At 42.8% G+C, this 17,452-nt stretch overlaps 1 protein-coding gene across 1 annotated transcript in view; it reads left to right on the top strand.

Annotated features, from left to right (window-relative positions):
* Positions 1-16,619, top strand: part of LOC140277910 (SH3 and multiple ankyrin repeat domains protein 1-like) — a 43,735-nt gene extending 27,116 nt beyond the window's left edge. Inside the window, exons 17-29 of the mRNA XM_072372742.1 lie at positions 293-371; positions 5,690-5,772; positions 5,941-6,065; positions 7,155-7,290; positions 7,471-7,551; positions 8,004-8,012; positions 8,202-8,228; positions 8,325-8,381; positions 8,550-8,671; positions 9,225-9,351; positions 9,432-12,630; positions 13,245-14,141; positions 14,439-16,619. Coding sequence (XP_072228843.1) covers positions 293-371; positions 5,690-5,772; positions 5,941-6,065; positions 7,155-7,290; positions 7,471-7,551; positions 8,004-8,012; positions 8,202-8,228; positions 8,325-8,381; positions 8,550-8,671; positions 9,225-9,351; positions 9,432-12,630; positions 13,245-14,141; positions 14,439-14,490 — 4,994 coding nt within the window. The 3' untranslated portion in view covers positions 14,491-16,619. The remainder of the gene's footprint in view (positions 1-292; positions 372-5,689; positions 5,773-5,940; positions 6,066-7,154; positions 7,291-7,470; positions 7,552-8,003; positions 8,013-8,201; positions 8,229-8,324; positions 8,382-8,549; positions 8,672-9,224; positions 9,352-9,431; positions 12,631-13,244; positions 14,142-14,438) is intronic.
* Positions 16,620-17,452: the final 833 nt, after the last annotated feature.

The raw sequence follows: 17,452 nt of genomic DNA, 5'->3' as shown, positions 1-17,452 counted from the left end.
TAAATCATTGCAACATTTATTACGTTGGCACTCAAAAATCAACCAGAAAACCCTTGTGCATCAGGCAGTGGCACATTCCCAACACAGTCAAACACCTTTCCCCTATTTTCACTGCAGAAAGTGTAAGCAAACCATATGCCACGCTGAGGACACAAAAATAGGGTGTAAATGTAATTGTGTCTGTAGCCGCTTGTGCCGAAGACACATCACTTCTACAAAAAGACTGAGAGGGTGTCATGGTGGAAGCTGAAAGTTTAAATGAACATATTTCTGGCCTTCGTGTTCCCTACAGAGACACGCAGCGAGAAAGCCAAGAGGAAGCTTTTCCGTAACGTCACAGTTGGAGCTTATGATGGCACTGATGGGCCCAGGTAAGAAAAGCTGCTGTGATAGTTACACTGTTGAAGTTGGTATGAAAGAATGGCAGTCAGTGATTATGTTTGGGCAAAAATACAGTCTGTCCTCTTCGGTCTGGTGATTAATATATTCAAAATGCTGTTGAAGTGTTAATTGGACTAGTCAGTTCAATCAATTTCTTAAAAATAATTCCCCATCCAGAAGTCTAAACAAAGAAATAGCTTTGTCAGCCAAGTACATCTGTAAAATTAAAGATACATGAGTAGCCAAATGTCTCTACTTTTCTCCACTTAGTTACTAGTTATTCATCTCTAAATAACATTCTTATTCCCATAAATCTTGCTCAATTTATTTGAAAGTTGTAAATCTGACCCACCATCTGTCACCGTCTGTAGCTGTAAGATAATAAATAAATAGCCCATGGATCTGATATTTGGGATTTCTTTACATAAGTTTTTACATAAGTTCAGCTAAAAAAAAGACCAAAATCAGAATTTTTAAGTAGGGAAGTTTCTTTGCTTGTTTTATATATATATATATTTTTTTTTTTTATTCTTTTTTTTTTTACAAAAGGTTGTTCAATTTACATGGAAAAGCCTGATAGTGCATTTATAGTGTTGGTTGTCATGTGGTATGTCCAGTTATCCCCAAGTTCTCATCAAGTGCATGCTGAGTTTGAGGTGTAGAGGGACTCGATTGTCACATCAGCGTGGGCAGCACAAACTGTTCATTTTTGCTCTCACTGTATTACTGAAAGGAAAGAATGTGAAATCAGTACAGGTGGTTGACATAATTAGTGGCGTTGTTTTGAGAGTAGCAGGAGGTTCTAGTGTGTTTATCTTTTCACTTATTTTACCTATTGTGGCTTCATGTCTTCCTGCATGTTATATCTGAGTGTTTTCTGCTGATCCCAAGCAGCTTTTGTTTTTATTGTTGTGCTGCGTGGAAACGTCAGTACCTAAAAGAATAAAGAGCTGCCATGTCAATTTCAGCTCTCTCCCTTTTGACTCCACCAGAGAAATGAACTTGTCTCTCTGATACTTTCGTTTACATTCTGTTTTCCTCTCTTGCTACTGATGTGCACTGAACACAATAATGCTATAATGAGCTGAGTTTCTTCTGTTTTCATATAGCGTTGGAAGCTGCAAACCAGCCCTGTGCAGCTGTGACTGTTTTGTAACGCTATGTATGCTCGTTATGAGTTAGTGTGCATGCAAATGTGAAAATGCCTGCGTTATTATGTGTACATACATCATCCTGCTGATGAGTCATGAGGAGGCTGAAGCGCTAGTTAGATCTCTATGCTAGTTGGAAGGACTTACGAGTTGATGTCCCTTGGTTTTACAGCACTTACACATTAGAGCTGACATTGACCTTGTGCTGAGCAGCTTCCACTGTCATTCACAGGCTTCCATGCAGCTGTGCTTGTGCTTGTGTAGCAGCCACCAGGCTTATATTACCTGTGCTAAGTTGGATGAGCGTAATTGCAGCTAAAGAGGTGCTCAATTAAGAGCAGGGTGATCCAAAGCATGTTCTGTCTCTGCAGCTTGGCATTTTGGAGAATGTCAATTACCATTTTAGAGAGATACAGAGAGGAAGAGTGTTTGTTAGACTGTAGTGATGACAGCTCTGTGTGAGAGGAGAGGAGGGAGCGAGAGCAAAGTTGGCAAATGTGTGTGTGAGTGATTTCAGGGTGGGAATCAGCTGTGAGTTTATCTGTGGCATACCAGTCTGTTGATGAGCAAATACAAGCGCTCGTCTCTCTCTGTGTTGCCTTTCTTAAATACTCATCCCCCGCATTCCCACCCCTCAAATTCAACCCTCCATATAACCCAAATTTGCAACCAAACCCTCTTCCTGTCATCCACCAGCACACGCACGCACACACACACTCCACACGTTCTCTCCCCGTTGTTATAATCGCTGGTGTCCTCTCCCTCTTGCACATTGTCTTTCTCTTGTCTGAACTGCGCGGGGTGCAGACCGTCACACTCTCTCGCGCGCGCTCTCTTCATCTGAGCTCTCGCTGGAAGACCGGGAGGACGAGGAGGGAGGAGGAGGTGGTGGTGGAGAGCGCGAGAGAGAGAGAGGAGGGGGGGACATGGCAATGGGGGGATGCGGAGAGAGAGATTTCTCTCTCTCCCTCTCTTCTTCGTGGCCATCACTGGGCCCCAGAAACAGGAGCGTGTGGTTCATTTACAGGTAGCGGCTGTTTCCTCATTCATTGGCTGGCTATGGATGTGAGGAGAGGACAATGGAGAGAGGGGAGAGGTAGATGATGCTATTGAGAGGCCGTGCCTTTTCAAAGACAGACTAACAAGCTATGTATTTTGTGTATGCGTGCGTCTTTGAGTGTACAAATGTGTGTGCGTGTGTGTGTCTCAAAATTGCATTTTTCATATGCATGTATCTGTAGAATGGAAGTGGCTTGTGAATGGAGACTCTGCAGCATGTTTATTTCTGTGTTTTCCCCCCGTGTGTTTTATGAAGCCGTGTGTGTGTGTGTTAGTGCATGAAAGAGAGCACGTATTAATGCATTTCAGTCAGACAGTGTGGGTGTATTTCATTCTCTTTGAGTCATGATTTCTTTTTGCAGATATTTTTAATTCACCTGGACTTTCCATTTATCCCTGTTGTTTTAAAAATAAAAATGTCCCATTCCACATTTGTTTTGCATTTCTCACTGTATCACTAAAATGTGTGGTATTTTGACTGTACAGAAAGGTGAAAATGAATGAGTCAATAAGTGACTAGAGTGTGGTTCATCTGTTTCTTTGGGCTCTAATTTGAAATACCAGTCATTTCAGGGTCTGTGTCTGCATGCATACATCTAGATAGATGTATACATGCAGTTATATACACTGAAGGAAAAATGCGTTTTTCATAATTCAGTGTGTATGTCATAGTGCTTGCTGTGGGAGTGTCTCCTCTGTCCATGTATTCGTGCGTTCAATCCACAGTGTGTGTCGCTAACATCTGTCAGCTGCTTCACTTGCGTTGTTTGGGTAATGCCCACACACAGTGTATCTGCATGTGCATTCAGCAGTTTAATGGTTAAAAAAACTGCCTTTTCTCTCAGTTAATGTGAATAGAAGAGAGGATGACTCAGGAAGGCAAATAATAAGGCTGGTCTCCAGTACAGCTTCATTGCAGCCAGTTCAAAGAGAGCATATCCTCCTCGCCAACTGTGATTAGCGAGGGACGTTTGCGCTTTTTATGGTCCTGCTTGGCTGGGCCATTGTGGTCACTGGAGTGACACACAAGTGGAATGAACTTAAGCATGTCGAGGAAACCAGGTGTGCTACCATAAGCCAGGAATGTAACGTAGAGTCACACTGAGGACCAACAGAGGCCACATTTATTTCCCTTGTATAAGTGGACGGATGAAGAGCCCGGTGGATCTGTCCACCCACTCTGTTACTTTGATCCTCAGAGAGGGAAAGCGTGATGGAGGACAGGGTGAGAGAAAAAGGAATGAGGTGTGAGGAGCAGATGGCTGGAAGGCGGCTGAGCGTTGGCGAAACAGTAACATTGATGGAGAACACACAAGGGATGGACCTCAGTAGGGGAAACCAGTGATCATCTGTTCAGTGATAAAGTTACAGCTTGATGTCAAAGTCTGCATCTTTGGGCCTGCAGACCACAGCTCATGACACTGCTGTGCCTCTGTGGTTCAACATCCAAAGTTTGTTTAATTTGGGCAGATTAGAGTGACAAGAACTTGCTCTGCTTGTGCAGTAAGAGAGTGTGTGTATCATAGTATTATTCTGTTGTTGTTATTTTGATATCAGTGGGCGTTTCAGTGGTTGTTACAGAATGGACTTGGAGTGAAGAAGCTCTTTGCCAGACATTGGAAAAAAGAACAAAAAAATAGTACTAGTCTAGTGCCTAAAGCCTAAAACTGAATCATATGCTAATATTTTCAAATATGTTTGTTTTTTACAGGCAGCTGCATGGCTTACTCCCCTGGCTATCAACTTTCCTCCCAGGAAAGTCAATCAAAAACTTGTGTTTAGATTTAGGTTACAGTTCATGTTGTATTCAGTAATATTATTTGAGCTTAGGGCCTCCTCACTTGAGCTATGAAGGCAGAGTTTCTGTTCAGCCTTGCAGTCAGCAGTGCATGACTAATTTAATTCAGGGATAACAAATCCCACATAGACTGACTACTTCTCATGATGCTTTGGGAATAAATCCACGCTCAGTTTACCCATACTTTCCATTAAAAGTGCTGAACAAGAAAAAACTTTTTCTCTGTGAAAATTTAGCTTAGCTACATTGTTTTGGCAGGCAAGCTATCACTACAAATAAAGATAATTCTACTGATCCTATTCATTCACGGTTGAGCCCTTTTATGAAATCATTTGATCTGATTTCAGTTGGACTGTCAGTCTGAGTTTGGTTGAAGATTACAAAGTAATACAGAAAGGAACTGCCTATGAAAGAAATATCTGGAATTCCTTCAAATCCCAGCTCAACCCCAGGCTCTCTAACAGAGGCAGGGTGAAATTGACATTGTTGTAAAGTCAATTCCAGCAATGAGTCATAAGATGAGGCTTTCTGTGGCAGTGTGGAGTCCATTTAACCAATCCTAAAGGGCTGTAAAGCAGCCCAGCCAAAAGTCCCAGACACAGTAATAGAATAATGCAGGAGCTTGCTGAGCCACTATTCCAACCAACTCATGATAAGATTGCATCATCGATGTCTGTGACTGCTGTTTCTGTTCTCATGGGCTGTGGACTTATAGCAAGAGGAGTTATTTGTTGGAGGGGGAGGGATTAGAGGCATGTTTGACTTCTTCTTGTGCATAATTTGAAGTGTCATGTATGACCTGTAGTGGTGCTCAGGAGTCGGTGAAGCGGTATCCCTGCAAATCTGCCAGAAGCAGTGAAAGCTAATGCAGCAATTTAGGCGCATTTGTAAATTTCCATTATCGGTGTACTGTATGTGCACATTTTTTTATGTGCTGTTCCTCCTGGCCTAGCACTTGTCTGCTCTGTCTGGATTAGTCTTAGTATGGAATGTTATTGCATATACAATTCTTCCCATTGTGGCACTAACTGTACCCCGGCCATCATACTCTTTGTGCACCATTGCCTTTTCTATGACATTCTTAGGCCACCTTATATTTTGCTGCAGTGTGATTTCATAATGTGATGCAGTATAGCTGTTTAACACATTAAGAAAATGCTTTATTTGCATGTCAATAGGACTTTTTTATTCCATTAAAAGTCATATAGCGCTCTTCCTCTCCACTTCTCTGTTTCCTTTACCTTTTCTCTCTTCAACCCCATCTCCCCTTTGCCTCTGATACCTCTTCACTCTCTTCAAGTGACTACATTATTAAGGAGAAGACAGTGCTCCTACAGAAGAAAGACAATGAAGGCTTTGGTTTTGTGCTTAGAGGAGCCAAAGGTGAGCCGCTTTTCTAGAAGTCTAAACATGTTCCTTTATCTCCAAGCATTTCCCTGTCATATGCTCTTTTCTACTATTCTATTCTCTCTATTCATTCACCATGACCAAATCCATGATCTAGTTCACTGCGTCTACTCATGGTCATCCTTTTCGTTTTGTCCTCTGCAGCTCAGACTCCCATAGAGGAGTTCACTCCAACGCCAGCATTCCCCGCGCTGCAGTACTTGGAGTCTGTTGATGAGGGGGGTGTGGCGTGGAGAGCCGGCCTGAGGATGGGGGATTTCCTCATTGAGGTAGAATACATTTTGCACTAACAGAACACATTGGCTAACAGTTTAATATGAAGTCTGAAGAGTTTCATGAATGAAATATATCCAGACACTACATTTAAACCTAAGAACATTTTTTTTTTTAAAAAACGTTCCCTAACTGGCACTGGTTGAAAGGTGGGGTACATCCTGGACAGGTTGGCGGTCATCATAGAGCTAACGAAAAGAGACAGACATCCATGCACACTCACACTCACACTCATGGCCATTTTATAATCACCAATTAACCTAAGATGCATGACTGTGACCAGAACAGCCGGAGAAAATCCATGCTGACACAGGAGAAAAACACAAGCTCCAAACAGAAAGTTTCTAGCCCACCAGCAGGTTTGGACCCAAAAATTTCTCACTATGAGGCAACAGCACAGAAAAAATATTTTATGTTTTACAAGATCAAAAGTTTCCAATTAAATCAGATTAAATCACTGTTAACCCACCAAATGCAACAAGTGTAGAAATTTGTTGAAAGATTGTGAAAGGTAGTTCTGGAATGCAGACAAAAGGGCATGGGTTGTTATTACAAATATACATTGGGTATGAATATGCTGTTTCTATGAAAATGTTGTGTTTGTAGAGTTTTAGTTTATGGCTCTGAGGGGCTGCTGTACATCCAATCTCTGTTTATCATATACAAAGCAACATTATAGGGAAGAACTTTCTGGCCCTTTTGTACCTTTAAAGGTTCCTGAGTGGTGCTGTGAAAAGTAATTTATAAAAATGGCAGTTGTCAAACCTCTATTAAAGCTGACACATACTGCTAATTGGTATGCAACCTAATATGAGTCACTTGTGAAGCTTCCCAAGCTTGTGTATAAGTGATTTACTCCAGTCTCTGCCTGAGTTGCTCATACACCAATCCAAATGCCAGCAAACACTGATAAAGCTAAGTCATAAAAAACAATGTATTCCAAACCAGGGAAAGTCACATTGTACTGTTAGACTCTTACTAAAGTCTGCTCTGAGAGGCACCCTTTGTAATTAAGTCTGTATGTTTCATGTGAATGGAAATTAATGCAAAACATGAGCTAATTTTCCAGACTTTGTGTCTATCAGGTGAACGGCCAAAATGTGGTGAAGGTTGGTCATCGGCAGGTGGTCAATATGATCAGACAAGGTGGCAACAGTCTCATGGTAAAAGTTGTGATGGTTGCTCGAAACCCTGAACTGGAGGACACTGCTCGGAAGAGAGGTAAGAGTCATATTTTCCTTGTAAGTCATTTCCATCCTGTGTTTTTTAATGTGACAATTAAGCAGATTGCATGTTTACTTCAGCTTAAAAGCCTGTTGAAATGTGGTTGTCATTTGCGACTGCAAGTGTATACAAGAATCCTAAACATTGAATCTGCATTTGGCTGGCTTCCCTTGGCAGCCCCGCAGCAGACCAAAAGACTGACTCCTCCTGCCATTGCCCTGCGCTCCAAGTCAATGACATCAGAGCTGGAAGACATGGGTAAGATGATAGAGAGGACAAAGACTGGAACAAAAAAACTCATTTATAAAAAGAGATCATCGCACCTTGTTTTTTGTCTGGGGGGATCACAATGACATTGCCGTTTTCAGCAGTTTTGTATTGTAAGAGGATGACAAAGTAGCATCATACTATTAGGGAAACACAACTTTTAGATGTCATCTGAGTTGATGCAAAAGGCAGAGACAATGATCCAGTAAGGTGCAATTATATATATATATATATATATATATTTTTTTTTTTTTTTTGCCAGAACAGCTCTATAGAGGAGTTTTTTTTATTAATTTGCACTTTTGATGTTACTCGTAAAGAAAAAGGTGATAATTAAACAGTGATGTTAAAGGATATAAAAGTAGTTGCATGTTGTGAAATGACACTTCTCTAATTCCATTAGTCATAATGCTCTTTTTTGTCCTTCAATGTGCTACATACAGTGGACAAAGGTGGGAGAATGGATTTGTGTATTCTCATGATCATTTCTGTCCCCATGACCATCCTTCTCATCACATCAGCATTCACACCATCACATGTGTCTAAGTATGTATTTCACCCTTTCATCTGCTTTATTCTCATGACTGTATAGCAGTTATAGTTACACCTAATTTATGTTTCCCAAATTATGTACACTACAGCTTCCTCTCCATGGAAAAAGAAAGCAGGTGAAAATCAGATCTTATCATTATCCTTATCAGTGCCACAGCTTTAATTAAAAGTCAGCCTGTTTGATGCTCCTTTTTTTCTCCCTCCTTCTCCAGAATATGAGTCTTCTCAGGGTCCTGATAAGAAGAGGACAGTCTATCAGATGGCATTAAGTAAGAAACCTTTTACCACCACTCTAGTCATAATGTTAGAGGGTGTTTTTAAATATAAAGAAGGCAAGAGGGGCTCACTGAAGTCCTCCTTTTGTGTTTCTTTATTGTGCTTCTTTCCACTTTGTCTCTGTTTTTTTATACTCTCTTCATGCTCTGCCTTTAATATAGACAAACTGGATGAAATATTGGCTGCTGCCCAACACACTATTACACCAGACAACCAGGGCCAGAGAGGTCATGGAGGCAAGAGGGACCGAAGCAAGAGTATTGTTCCCAATGTCTCAAATGAGGTACTGCTGGGAAAAAGTTCTAGTTACGCTCTGAGGATCATGTTTGATATCAGGCACAGTTCTGTTGTAATCTACAAAATATTAACAAATGCTGAAAAGCCATGGATCACTTTCGTTGTATTGCAATACAGATTAACATAAACAACCTACCCACCCCCTCTTCAATCCCCACTGCTTTAGAATGTAACACATTTTTAGTCATATTTATGGACGTGACTAATGCTGGCAGAAACGATATCTATCTGTAAGGCAACTTAGTGTATAGGTTGTTTTTTTTTTTTAGCTCTGTGTTCTCCTGCCCTCACTGCACTTTGCAGAGAATGATTGACAATGGACCACCCACACAAAAACATTTGTTTAAGTGTGAGTCAGGTTTAGTCCATTCATTTATTCCTTGTTTCCTGTTACAACAGCACAGAGACCAATATAATATGTAACATCTACTCAGTATCAGATTCATTGCAAACGTCAGTATCATTTGATTATATCAAAGGATATGTTTAATTTTCTTTTGTTTCCTTTTACTCTTTTTGAAAAATATAAACACCTGAAGCAACCCTATGAGCAGCAGTCATCAGTGAGCATTGTGCAAACTGGACCAGGTTTTGGCTACAACCAAGCTCATTTTCAACCAGGCCATGGGCCTCAGCATGCAGTGATGATGCGACAAAAATCTATTGGTAATTGCAACATCACTAAAAGTTTTCTACTAGCTTAGTTTTTTTTAAGTGTTTATAACTGCTTGTGCTTTCATGCTTAGGTGTAACAGAGGAAGAGCGGCAGTACCTCCATCCACCTGCTGTGAAGCTAGCTCGCAGCTTATCAGTGCCAGGACCAGAGGAAATCCCCCCACCCCCTAACACATCTGCCCCTGAACCACCTTTATCTGCAGGGCCTCATCCTGGAAGGGGCCCTGCTATGCCCATCCCCCCTGTTTCTCAAGCCCACTACCAGCTCCACTCTCAACCAGGGCATCCGACTCAAGCTGGCTGGGAGAGGGGGGGGGCTGGAGGGATGAACCAGCAGGTCATGGTACCGACTCTCCGCAGGCAATCAGAAGGACTGTGTATCAGAGAGCCAGATGTGCCTAGGAGAGGTGGTGGCAAGATGGGAGGGTTACGGAGAGGCTACAGCAGTGCTACACCACCAACAAGTGCTAAACCTAAGTCTCAACAGCAACATCCCCCACACGTGTCCAGCCGGGAGCAAGGTGGAGGGGTCAGCAAGGGAATAGCAAGAAGGGGTGGTCGGGGAGCTTTGATGAAGCAGTCGAAAGTGGAGGATGGGCTGAGACAACATAGAGGTAAAGGAGGAGCAGCCAAAGAGAAGAGCTCCATCCCCATCCCCACCATCATTGTCAAAGCACCCTCCACCAGCAGCAGTGGAAGAAGCAGCCAGGGTAGTAGCATGGAGGCAGAACCCTCTCAGGATGTGGAAGACCAAACCACTGGAGACACAGCCTCAGACAGCCCTAACGCAAGCTTACCGTCAGAACTCAACCCCTTGCCCCCTCAGCCTCCTACATCCACTCCCTTGCCTTCATCAACTGTTGCATCTTCGGTTTCTTCACAACAAAACCTGGAAAGTTTGGATTACACCTCGACATTTGGTTCTTCATTTGGAGGAGGGGCGCGCAGAGAAAGAGAACGTTTCAGAGATATGAGAAGAAAGAGTGCTTCTTTCTTCCTCTCGTCTGAGGAGGACATCCAAGGGGAGGCAGGGGGTGGAGCAGGAGAGGGAGGAGAATCACTAGGAGCCCAAATTCAGCCTTTACAGGGTTCGCAAATGGAAATTCCCACCCCTCGGCTTCGGCCATCCAAATCTATAGATGAAGGCATGTTTTCTGGAGACAACTATGTTAACTATTCCAGCAGCATGCCCCCAGCTTTTGGCCTTCCTGAGTACTCTTCCCCTGTCCTTTGTCAGGATGGGCAACCTAAGTCAGCTCCCTCAGTGTTTGGCCCCCAGCCTGCTACTACTTTCATTCACCCACTTACAGGAAAAGTTCTTGACCCCTCTTCCCCACTTGGTTTAGCCCTGGCTGCAAGAGAAAGGGCCCTTAAAGATGACCGCAGGACACGTCGAGAGGAGCGGCACTTTGGCCGGCAGCTGTCCACAGTGGGAGCATTCCCAACTCCTGTTCAGACCCCAACACCGTCGCTTTTTGCAACCCCAACACAATCAGCCTACACTTCCCCAGTGTCTCTCCACCTAAGCTCCCCAACCACTACCACCTCTCCTGCATCTTTGAGCCGGCCACAGTCGCCAAGGATTTTACGTTTGGGAGGAGGAGGTGGGGAAAGGATGGAGAAAGAAAAGGAGGGAGGACCCAGAGAGGGTCTTCGAGTGCGTTTCTCTGAGGACAGAACCAGCCAATTTTCATCCCAGTATTACCCACACAGCAGCAGAGAGAGAGAAAAGGAGGTGTATGACAACAGACCTGCTCCATCCATTCACCCTCCTCCCCCACCAGCTCAACCTGCCCCCCGCAGACCTTCCTATCTACAGATGGAAAACACTCCCAACACCACCTATATTCCTCAGTACACTGTCCCTACAGCTCCATCAGAGACTAATGTCAATATGGGAGAAGCCAGAGCTGGAACAGGTGGAAGCCTAGGACTAATGGTTTTACCTCCTCCAGCTCCCTCAATTGATGTAGATGAAGAGTTTGTCTTTGCAGATCCCCTGCCCCCTCCTTTACAGTTCGCTAATGGTAAGAACGAGAGAGGCCAGGAGTATCCTCAGCATCATCGTCAGCAGAATCAACACTCTGCTTCTGTTGCTCCACCTCTTCCACCTCCTCTTCCATCTGCCAAGCCCCCAAATGCTCCTCAAACCTCCTCACAAGGTGGCGACTCTGCTGCTTCCAGTCTCACCTCTTATGACAGCGAAGTGGCCAACCTCACACAGTCAGCTTTCTCTCCATCTTATCCGTCCCCACAAATATTCGCCCCCACCACTACCACCACCACCTCAGCTGCTGCTCTGCCTGCCAGCTCACTGCACAGGCCCCAACCCATGTCCCATTCTCACCCCTATTACAATAGTTCTAATGACCCCTCAGAAGGTTTTCACACTCCAGCCCAAGACAGAGGTACAGCTGCCCTTACCACCACCATGACATATGCTACCACCACCATGACGGCAACTTCTGCTGCAACAACCACTACAACCTCTCCAGCATCCTCTGACTACAGTATGACCATGGCTGGACCCAAGGCCAGCCTCATTGCTGGAGGAAAAGCTGCTGACCACACACATCACACTACAGTTACACCCAAGAGTGGAGACTGGCAAGATGCTGTGGTGGATTCTGGAATAGAGGAACTGGACAGTCATAGCAGTAGTGACCATCATTTAGAAATGCTGGGACTGAGTGGGCTGCGAGGAGACAGAGGAGGGGTTGGAGGAGATGTGCGAGGAGTGGAGGGAGAAAAAGGCATTGAACATCAGGATTCTTACTCAGGAGGGCAAACATTTGAGGTGCACAGCGCCAAACTGGCAAACCCTGTGTTTCCGAAGATGACTTATTACAAAGAAGGGGGAGGGAGAGGCCCACCTATAGCACTACGAAGGCAGAGCAGCACCAATCCTGCTCCTTTGCAGTTACAGAGACAAAGCAACCCCGAAAACTCTGGTTTAGATGGATCTCTTGTAGACGAAAAGAAGCACAAGCAGAGTCGATCCAAATTGGAGGATGGCTTTAACTCAGCCCTGGCTGCCTGCTTGGAGAGGCCCATTGAATCTCGGTCGGTGGTCTGGGGTGAGATTGGCGAACACGAGCAAGGTGGAGTCCAGAGAGGGGGTATTGTTCTGGAAGGCCGCAGACTTCACTCTCCTTTTTCGGGCGTGAAAGCCAGCATCATCAATGAGCTAAGTTCCAAGCTGCAACAGATGAGTAGCATGAAGAGCATGGATGACTGGAGTCATGTTCCAAAGTCACCCACCATGCATAGGTTTGTTTGTTTTCATCAACAAGTGCTTAATGTTCCAGTGTGGATCATTTTCAACAATCTATTGATGGATATGCAGTTTCATATTCAAACAAATTTTGAATATATGATTATCATGGCCATAAGAATTCATTATAGTGATATTATTATTGGAGAACTTGTAAAATATATTACATGATATATTATCAACTAATTCTCATTTTTTAATTGTTGGTGTTTTTTTCTTTCTTTTAATTTTACATTTATTGTCAGTAATATATACTAATACCCCTAACTGATAACTATCTTTGGATAAGTTTAGGAACTTTATAAAAGAATCATGCTTCATTACCTTCAGATCTTTAGCATTTTTCATGAAAACTAAAGTTTTGTGGTAGGTAGCAGGTATTCAATTGGTCACAAATTTAGATTACACGACTTTCTACACACTGGACCTTTAAGATTGAAATGAAAGTGTATATGCATATATGTATATACTTGAATATATATATATATATATATACATATATATATGTGTGTGTGTGTGTGTGTGTGTGAGTGTTTGTGTCATTTTACATTAAGTTATATGTTAATGTTTATTATATAAATTAAAGGGTTAATTTTGTTTTGTCTTTCAGGTATTCGGCAGACTTCACAGATGCATTTCACAGCCCGCCCACTGGTCGCTCCACCTCACCACTACCCACCTCGTCCCCACAGCATCGTCAAATCCTGACACCCAACCTCTCAGCCACCCCCTCCGTCTCACCTTCTCCTCAAGTCCCAGTTCAGGGCAACTGGACTCGATCACCTTCTCCACAAATGCCTACCTCCCCGGTACATTCACATCCTCCCCACTCTCCTACCTACTGCCCATACCCGACATCACCTAAGCACAGGTCCAAGTTTCGCAGGCAGACTTTTGATTTTCAGTGCAGCCCCACTAAGGAGATGCGCTCTTCAATTTCTAGGCGTCGGGCTCCCAGCCCTCTCATCTATAACACTGAGCAGCCAAACCCCACTCCTCCAAGGCCCTCCTCTCTTCCTATCCTTCCCACTACACCTGTCTACAATAACCCCTTTGACTTTCCTGGCCCCCTCACTCCTCCATCTCCAGGCCTTCCTCTGGGAGACGCCTACCAGGTTTCAACTCCTCCACTGTTCTCTCCATCTACTGTGCCAAGTCCAAACCCCCTGCTCGTCTCACGCTCTCTCTCCCCCACTCTTTTTCTATCTGGAGCCTCCTCCCCCATGCATCTACCACCCAGCCCTTCATGTCTCAACTATCCCCACCTCAACGCTCCTCCACCAGCCAAACCATTTGCCATCAAACCTCTACCCTACTGGACCAAGTACGACGTGGCCGACTGGCTGGCTTATCTAAATCTGGGTGAACACAGAGAGCGTTTTATAGACAATGAGATAGATGGATCTCATCTGCCTTCGCTTACCAAGGACGACTTCTTGGACCTGGGAGTGACTCGTGTGGGACATCGAATGAACATCGAAAGGGCTCTCAAGAAACTCACTGACAGGTGAGGGAGGACAAACACAGGCTGTGGAACATTTAAAGGAAACAGGATCAAATAATCCAAATCGAAGCACTGGAGGGGGAACGAAAGTCAAAGTGTCTCATCATTACCATCATTACTTTCAAATTTGCTCAACCGTGCCCTTCTTTCATTAGATGTAAATTATTTGATAAGACATTCCATCGTCTTGCCATCTGGTTTTCTTTATTAAAACGTTATATCAATCCTATTTAGTTTGGTCCATTTGTATTTCAATTCCGCCCATTCTTATGCTTTGATTTGGCCTCCCTTTCTCCCCAGGCGACTCTCCTCTCCTTTGCATGTCACTACTTCTCCCCGAGACACAGACTGAGAGAGTGAAGGGGTGATTCAAAGATGAAAGAAAGGGAGAGAAAGAAATTGACAAAGATGAACCATAACAGAAGATTTGCAAGAGAAGAACAGTGGACATCTACAGGTTGTGTTTAACATAGACTAAGGGGTAGATAAGTGGGGAAGGTGTTGTCTTGCAAGTTTGTTATACATGTAGAGATTGCTGTTGTGAAGTGGGTATGAGAAAGTAAACATAACTTAAGATGAAGCTCTTCTACTGAAAATATACTTTAAAACTTTTGATGGACAGCCTTTTAATTAACACTGCATTTTGTGCTGGAAAAGAAGAAACATACACTCATTCTCACGCACACTGACAGATGGATTCTCACACCATCTGCTGCTTAGCAGCAATGACAAAACTTGACTCTGAGTTTAAAGACAAGTTGAAAAAAATGCTGCTTAAAGGCTAAAGCCCAATTAAATGTTATTTATTGTGGCTGACGTGGAGACTCTGGTGGCTGAAATAGCAGCTCTGATGAAAACAGACACAAGAAGGCCACACCCCAACATCAGTTTTGTAGCTTTAAGCAGAGTGTCAAATGGCTGTGAGTGCTGGAGCCAAAGTCAAGATGAGACTATGAGAGAAAAAGTTTTTATTTGTAAATGATGATAGAAAGAACAATAGGCAACAATAGTATTGTTTTTATATATTTGCCATATCCCCCCAGAGGACGCCCCAAGAAGCTTTGTATGTTTGTACCTTGCGAGCGCTAAATAATCTTACATGTTACACTGGATTCACTATTAGTAGAACCATTTGTTTTGTACAAAGTGCCAATAGCAATCATTCATATCAGACTGGTCAGGGTATTTATAACTGTTGAATATCACATTGTGAATAATGAGGACATAAAAATGTTGAGAAAATCTTGTTGTGAAATTAACTTTTTTCGTTGTTTAACTGATTACTCTTCAGAAATCAGAGGAATTATTGGAGTGAAATCGAATAGGTTGAAATCGGTTAGCAGGTCATTTGACACCATCTTTTCTAAGAGTTTATTGCTGTTTATGGCCTATCACAGGTCGAGGGATTGATCTATCCTCTTTGATGCCATAATGTTGACCGTGCTCTCTCACATAGCAGGTGCAGTGATCAAAAAGGGCTTTTTACTGCTTCTCTGTCTGCCTGACTTCCTCAACCTTCTGCCTCTGTGAGTCAGTGTGTCTGATTTTGTGTGTGAGTGTTTGTCACCTTGCTTTGGTAGCCAAATGCTTCCCCTGACCTACACCTTCCCCTCTCGAATGCCTTTTTCCAAAGCATATTTATACCGCTCAGAAAACATTTGTTGTTTTGTTTTGGGTTTTTTTGTCGTTGTTCGTTTTATTTTCTCACCAATTGACAATCTCAACGTTTTACTGTTCCGCACATTAACTCATTATAAAGGAATGCTCTGACCCCCATTTTAAAAACAAATTTTCTGTGATAACTTAAATTACAGTATGTGTTACATTTAGGAGAACAGGCACATCCTGGATTTATTAACATGCCTGTGCAGCGGTTCCCTGCAGTGAATTCAACTGTTGGGCAAAAATCACATCATTTATAGCTCTGTACGTAATGATGACAATAATGATAACAAAAATATAGTACAGTAAAGATTATAATATTAAGTATGTAAACATTCTTAAGAATCTTTGTCTTCCAAATAGTGTGGACAAATTCTTTGATGCTTTGTTTTGTTTGTTTTCTTTTGGGTTTTCTGTAAATGCTTTCTATACTGCTCGCCATGTGGTGACCCCGGTGAAGGAGACACTTTAGATAATGCATATTTTCTCCATGCGAATATCAAACTATGACTCTGTTTTCTCATGCTGAGTTGCCTCAATGCAATCTCATGATGGATACTACTCTGAGAGGTGCATGCACTGAGCAGTAGTGTAGAAAGCATTACATACTAAGAATTAAGAGTATTTTAGGTCTAGTGAAATGCATAATGAATATGACTACATACAGTATGAGCGTAAGTATGCAGAGATAAAAGATATATATATGAATATATAAAAATATATATATATAAATTTTGTTTTCAATAAAATGCAGTATATACTGATAAACAAGATGATAGAAGTACAACTAAGTTGTTGAAATAAATGCTAAAATAAAGTATGGCCATGTCGTGATTCTCATTTCTCTTTGGATTTCTTGCACTGACTAATTTACTTGATAATACAGTTAAAAGTGTTTGGTTTGGATTGAGTCATTTGGCAGCAGTTCGTGTCAGCCCTGTGGTGGTTGAACACAACATTGTTTTCAGGTCCAGGGTTGTTTTCCCATCAGTCTTGGTGAGCTAATAGGACAAAAGTTTGGAGCTCACGGTTGGGAAGAAGAGATTCCTTAATCTGTGTGGTGTGGTGGCCACACTCATGCAGCAAACAGAAGCATGCATGTGAGTCTTGGAGAACAAAGAAAAACAATTTAGGAGAGGATGAATGTCAGACTATTTGCAAGCAAGGTGGCCAGAGTCTGTGATGGACTGGCGACCTGTCCAGGGTGTACCCCGCCTCTCGCCTGATAACCGCTGGGATAGGCTCCAGCCCCCCCGCGACCCGACCGACGGATTAAGCGGGTATAGAAAATGGATGGATGGTAGCCAGAGTAGGTTAATGAATGCCAATCATAAATATAATCTTACACAAGCCCTACAACTCATATTACCATGGTTCATGATATCTCACCCATCTTTAATATCAGTGTTCATAGGGACTTTGGTAGAAATAGCCCACGTGAAAAAGAAAAGGTTTCTTTGCCAACTTATACATATAAGTGCTTATACATATAAGGATGAGTTTTTAGTTTGAAAAGGAAGGCAGCAATCTAACATATTGCACAAGAATACTTTGAGCAGCATCTGCTAAGTAGCTGCAGTTTTACAACATCAAGTATATTATATTGTTAATAGACAGAATCAGAATTTAGAACTTTATGGGTGGTTGTGACA

This window comes from Leuresthes tenuis, unplaced genomic scaffold, assembly GCF_036924035.1.
Source record: "Leuresthes tenuis unplaced genomic scaffold, fLeuTen1.0.hap1 SCAF_20, whole genome shotgun sequence".
Lineage (NCBI taxonomy): Eukaryota > Metazoa > Chordata > Actinopteri > Atheriniformes > Atherinopsidae > Leuresthes > Leuresthes tenuis.
This window is presented reverse-complemented; position numbering and strand designations above follow the sequence as displayed.